The 5000-nt window shown below is 71.9% G+C and overlaps 2 protein-coding genes across 4 annotated transcripts in view; both read left to right on the plus strand.

Moving 5' to 3' along the window:
- The window catches only part of LOC127464878 (collagen alpha-1(III) chain-like), a 5592-nt gene extending 3952 nt beyond the window's left edge, over positions 1–1640 (plus strand). Inside the window, exon 5 of the mRNA XM_051775337.1 lies at positions 1–1640. This exon is cut by the window's left edge and continues 127 nt beyond it. Within this exon, the coding sequence (XP_051631297.1) occupies positions 1–1640 (1640 nt within the window).
- A 1025-nt stretch (positions 1641–2665) lies between these two features.
- LOC127464873 (adhesive plaque matrix protein-like) lies at positions 2666–4300 on the plus strand. Of its 3 annotated transcripts, none has more exons than XM_051775328.1 (3): positions 2666–2766; positions 3235–3416; positions 3495–4300. In XM_051775328.1, exons 1-3 carry the CDS (start codon positions 2756–2758, stop codon positions 4298–4300), a joined length of 999 nt encoding a protein of 332 aa, XP_051631288.1. In that variant the 5' UTR covers positions 2666–2755. The 3 variants fall into 3 exon arrangements, with proteins under 3 accessions (XP_051631288.1, XP_051631286.1, XP_051631287.1); XM_051775326.1 differs by having other exon boundaries at positions 2756–2948; positions 3339–3416; XM_051775327.1 differs by lacking the exons at positions 2666–2766; positions 3235–3416 and adding an exon at positions 2938–3104 and having other exon boundaries at positions 3469–4300.
- The last annotated feature ends 700 nt before the right edge of the window (positions 4301–5000 follow it).

The following is a 5000-nucleotide window of genomic DNA, read 5'->3' on the forward strand; positions in this document are numbered from 1 at the left end:
CTCGGGGAACGGCCCCACGGCCACTCTCGCTCAGCCTGCCAACCCCGCGGAGGACGGCCCGTGCCGCCCGAGGCCGCCGACGCCGGCGGCCCGCACGCGGTATACTTTCTCCACGGCTCTCCCGGCCCGGCAGGAGGCGGGTGCCGCCGGACGCCCGGCTCCGGACAACCCGCGCTTCCGGCCCTGCCGGGCCCACGGCCGCCTCCGCAGAGCGGTGCCACCGGCTCGGAGGCGTGGGCCGCGGACGGCCCCCGCTCGCCCCGGCGGCACCTCCGGCGTGCGAAAACGCCACCGACCGCACCGCGGGGCCACCGGCTTTCGCCCGCCTCGCGGCCGTCGGCTTCCCCCGGAAAGGCCGGGGGACGGCGACGGGGAGAAAAACCAAAAGGTCCCCGAAAAAAGCACGCGCGCCTCTCACTCGCCGTGCTAGCCACGGCCGCCCGGGGTTCGGGGCGGGGCCCGCGCCCCTCGCTCCCCTCTCCCTGCCCACGGGCTCGCGCCTCGGCGGCCGCCGGCCACTGCCGGGCCGCCTTCGCGCTCTCTCTTTCTCTCTCTTCTTCCCCGGCGCGCTCAGCGTGCTGCGGCTTAAGGCCGCCAGAAGAAAAAAAAAAAAAAATAAAGGGCCGGGAGGGCGCCCCCACTTCGCCCGCAACCCGGCCCCCGGGCGGCAGACCTCCGCGGAACCCAGCCCTCCGGCAGCCAGGTCGGCGGGGCAGGCCCGACCGCACGGGCCGCCCGGCCGCCGTGGCTCTGGTGCCGGCCGGAGAGGAGGAAGGGGCGAGGCGCCGCCGCCTCGCCCGCCAACGGCCATCGTGCGTCTCTCTCCGGGGCTCCGGGCAACTCTGTCGGGTTCTCGCTCTGCCGGCGCGGCCGCCGGCCACACCCTGGCCGGCTGGCGCCGCCGCCTTCGGCCCGCTGGGCGGGTCCCCGGCTTAGGGCCGAGGAAGGGGGGACGAACAAAAGAGGCGAGGCGCGCCCAGGGAAGCGCCGCCTCGCCCGACAACGGGCAGTCCCGTCACCGAGCCCCTCCGGCAACCGACCGGGCCCAGGCAAGGCCGCACGCCCACCGCCAGTCCCCGGCACGCCGCCGGCACCGCTGCCGCCGTCAGCCGAGGACAGGGCGCCGCCACCCAGGCCCGGACCATCTTCGGGGCTCTCGGGAGGCGGCCGGGCAAAAGAAGCCCACGCGGGCTCCACCCTTCCAGCCCCGGCCGCCAACTGCCCGCAACAATGCCCGCCGCCACCGCACGACGGGCGCCGGCTTAGGGCCGGCGCATGGGAAGGACGAGACGACGACGCCTCGCCGCCCTCGCACACCACCGCCTTCGCCCGGGGCCCTCGGGGAGCCGGCAGCCGCCACCGGCTCGGGCTGGACGCTGCTGGGCCCCCGCGGGCCCCCCTCGGCCGTCCCAGTCCCGCAACTCCCTTGGCTGCGCTTTCGCGCTCGGCTCTCGTCTTCCTTTCCCGTCATCGGACCCGCCCCAGGAAGCCGGCCGAGTGCCCCGCGGCTTTCTCGCCGGCCTTCCTGCCGCTCGTGGGGTTGGCCGGCCCGTGGCACGCGCCGAAGGCCGCGCTCGGCAGCAGACGCGGAAGAAAAGGGGCCCTCGGAACCCGCGCTGCTAGACAACCCCTGCCCATAGTACGGACAGACGCGTCCTGGCCCGGCCGGGTCGCCAAAGCGGCTCGAGGCTCCTCAGCGGGGAGGCGCGCGAGAGCAGGCCGCCTCTCACCTCGACCTAACTGGAGGCGGCGCCCGACAGCGACCCCTTGGCCGACTTCCGGGGCCGGCCGCGACAACACGTCTACCCCGAAAATGCCGCCAGGCGCCTAAGTCCCGCCGGAGCCGGGTAGACCTGGTGGCCCGGAGCCGGGACGCCGGCGGGGCGCAGGCCGGCGTCTGCGGCCGCGGCGGCCGGATCGGCCGGTCCCGGAACCGGGTAGACCTGATGCTCGCCAGCCCCGGAACCGGGTAGACCTGATGCTCGCCAGCATCCGGCGGGGCACGAGGCCGCTCGGCCCCGCTCGACTGGGGAAACGGGTCGACCCCAAAAACCGGGACAACAGGTCTACCCGCCGAGCACGGACAACAGGTCTACCCGCCGGGCTCGGACACCAGGTCTACCCGCCGGGCTCGGACAAAAGGTCTACCCGCCGGGTCCCGACAAAAGGTCTACCCGCCGGGCTCGGACACCAGGTCTACCCGCCCGACTCGGACACCAGGTCTACCCGCCGAGCACGGAACACCGGTCTACCCGCCGGGCTCGGACAGCAGGTCTACCCACCGGGTTCGGACAACAGGTCTACCCGCACGGCACGGAACACCGGTCTACCCGCCGGGTTCGGACACCAGGCCTACCCGCCCGAGTCGGACACCAGGTCTACCCGCACGGCACGGACAACACGTCTACCCGCCGGGTTTAGGCAACAGGTCTACCCACCCGGCTCGCGCACAGGGTCTACCCGCCCGACTCGGACACCAGGTCTACCCGCCACGCATGGACAACAGGTCTACCCGCCGGGCTCGGGCACCAGGTCTACCCGCCCGGCTCGGACACCAGGTCTACCCGCCGAGCTCGGACAACAGGTCTTCCCACCGGGCTCGGACACCAGGTCTACCCGCCGGGCTCGGACAAAAGGTCTACCCGCCCGGTTCGGACACCAGGTCTACCCGCCGGGCTCGGACAAAAGGTCTACCCGCCCGGTTCGGACACCAGGTCTACCCGCCGGGCTCGGACACCAGGTCTACCCGCCCAGCATGGACACCAGGTCTACCCGCCGGGCTCGGACACCAGGTCTACCCGCCCGACTCGGACACCAGGTCTACCCGCCGGGCACGGACAACAGGTCTACCCGCCGGGCTCGGACAAAAGGTCTACCCGCCGGGCTCGGACAAAAGGTCTACCCGCCCGACTCGGACACCAGGTCTACCCGCCCAGCATGGACAACAGGTCTACCCGCCGGGCTCGGACACCAGGTCTACCCGCCCGGCTCGGACAACAGGTCTACCCGCCGAGCTCGGACAAAAGGTCTACCCGCCCAGCTCGGACAACAGGTCTACCCGCCGGGCTCGGACAAAAGGTCTACCCGCCGGGCTCGGACACCAGGTCTACCCGCCCGGCTCGGACACCAGGTCTACCCGCCGAGCTCGGACAACAGGTCTTCCCGCCGGGCTCGGACACCAGGTCTACCCGCCGGGCTCGGACAAAAGGTCTACCCGCCCGGTTCGGACACCAGGTCTACCCGCCGGGCTCGGACAAAAGGTCTACCCGCCCGGTTCGGACACCAGGTCTACCCGCCGGGCTCGGACACCAGGTCTACCCGCCCAGCATGGACACCAGGTCTACCCGCCGGGCTCGGACACCAGGTCTACCCGCCCGACTCGGACACCAGCTCTACCCGCCGGGCACGGACAACAGGTCTACCCGCCGGGCTCGGACAAAAGGTCTACCCGCCCGACTCGGACACCAGGTCTACCCGCCCGGCTCGGACAACAGGTCTACCCGCCGAGCTCGGACAAAAGGTCTACCCGCCCAGCTCGGACAACAGGTCTACCCGCCGGGCTCGGACAAAAGGTCTACCCGCCGGGCTCGGACACCAGGTCTACCCGCCGGGCTCGGACACCAGGTCTACCCGCCGGGCTCGGACAAAAGGTCTACCCGCCCAGCTCGGACACCAGGTCTACCAGCCCGACTCGGACACCAGGTCTACCCGCCGGGCACGGACAACAGGTCTACCCGCCGGGCTCGGACAAAAGGTCTACCCGCCGGAGTCGGACACCACGTCTACCCGTCGGGCTCGGAACGCAACTCTACCCGCCGGCACCCCCGCCGCCGAGCCCAGTCGGCCGCCGCCCTGCCACCTTAAGAGAGTCCCAGCTACTCCCCCTTTTTACCCACGCCGCAGACAACGCCCTTTCTTTCCCACTCGGAGCCCCGGGCAGAAACGGTGGCGCCTCGGCGTCCGCCGAGGGCCTCGGCTAAGCGCTTGGAACCCGCTCGAGCCGCCCGACTCGGAGAGCGCGTCGAGCCGACGAGCCCGGAAAACAGGTCTACCCGCTGCCCCGGGACACCGGCTCTACCCGCCGGCTTCGGACGAGGGCTCTACCCGCTGGGCACGGACGGCGACTCTACCCGCTGCGCACCTCTGCGGCCGAGCCGAGGCGGCGGCAGCCCTGCCACCCAGGCAGAGGCCCAGTTACTCCCCCCGTTTCCCCGCCCCGCAGAGAACGTCTCTTCTTTCACCCTCGGGGCAGGGGAAAGGCTGCTACGCTCGGAGCGCCGGGCAGAAACCGCAGCGCTAAGCCCCGAGACCGGCTCTAGCCGCTAGGCTCGGACACCGGCTCTTCCCGGCGGCGCCGAGGCGGCCGAGCCCGGTCGGCCGCAGCCGCGCCGCCTAAAGAGAATCCCAGTTACTCCCCCCGCTTCCCCGCCCCGCAGAGAGCGTCTCTTCTTTCACCCTCGGGGCAGGGGAAAGGCTGCTACGCTCGGAGCGCCGGCCAGAAACCGCAGCGCTAAGCCCCGAGACCGGCTCTAGCCGCTAGGCTCGGACACCGGCTCTTCCCGGCGGCGCCGAGGCGGCCGAGCCCGGTCGGCCGCAGCCGCGCCGCCTAAAGAGAGTCCCAGTTACTCCCCCCGCTTCCCCGCCCCGCAGAGAACGTCTCTTCTTTCACCCTCGGGGCAGGGGAAAGCCTTTACGCCGGAGAGCAAGTCTGCCGCAAAGGGCCACGGGAGATGGAGTCTCCGCAACAAGACCCCCGAGAGAGTACTCGACGGAGCATGCCCGCTGGAAGGACTCGCAAAGAACTGTGGGAAATCCGGGAGGTCAGGGCGGGGTCGGAAGGGCACGCCGGCGCGCCAATCGACGGATTTAGCGGCTGCACGCCGTCCGCTCGATCCGCGAATTCGGTGCCACGCTCCGAGCACCGGCCGCAAACAGGTCTACCCGCCGCCGGGCCGGGCCGGGCGGCGGCGCTCCGGCTCCAAGTCCGCTCGCCGGCGGGA

The sequence above is a fragment of the Manacus candei genome, unplaced genomic scaffold (genome assembly GCF_025592945.1).
Source record: "Manacus candei isolate 608988 ecotype Guabito, Panama unplaced genomic scaffold, ASM2559294v1 h1tg000289l, whole genome shotgun sequence".
Classification (NCBI taxonomy): Eukaryota; Metazoa; Chordata; class Aves; order Passeriformes; family Pipridae; genus Manacus; species Manacus candei.

What these genes read in the sequence shown, in the direction of transcription:
- LOC127464873 (XM_051775326.1), top strand. Translation starts at nt 2,756, where the DNA reads ATGGACACCAGGTCTACCCGCCGGGCTCGGACACCAGGTCTACCCGCC. An exon ending in CCGCCCAGCATGGACAACAG is followed by an intron (nt 2,949 to 3,338) that starts GTCTACCCGCCG and finishes CATGGACACCAG; the next exon opens with GTCTACCCGCCGGGCTCGGA. An exon ending in CCGCCGGGCACGGACAACAG is followed by an intron (nt 3,417 to 3,494) that starts GTCTACCCGCCG and finishes CTCGGACAACAG; the next exon opens with GTCTACCCGCCGAGCTCGGA.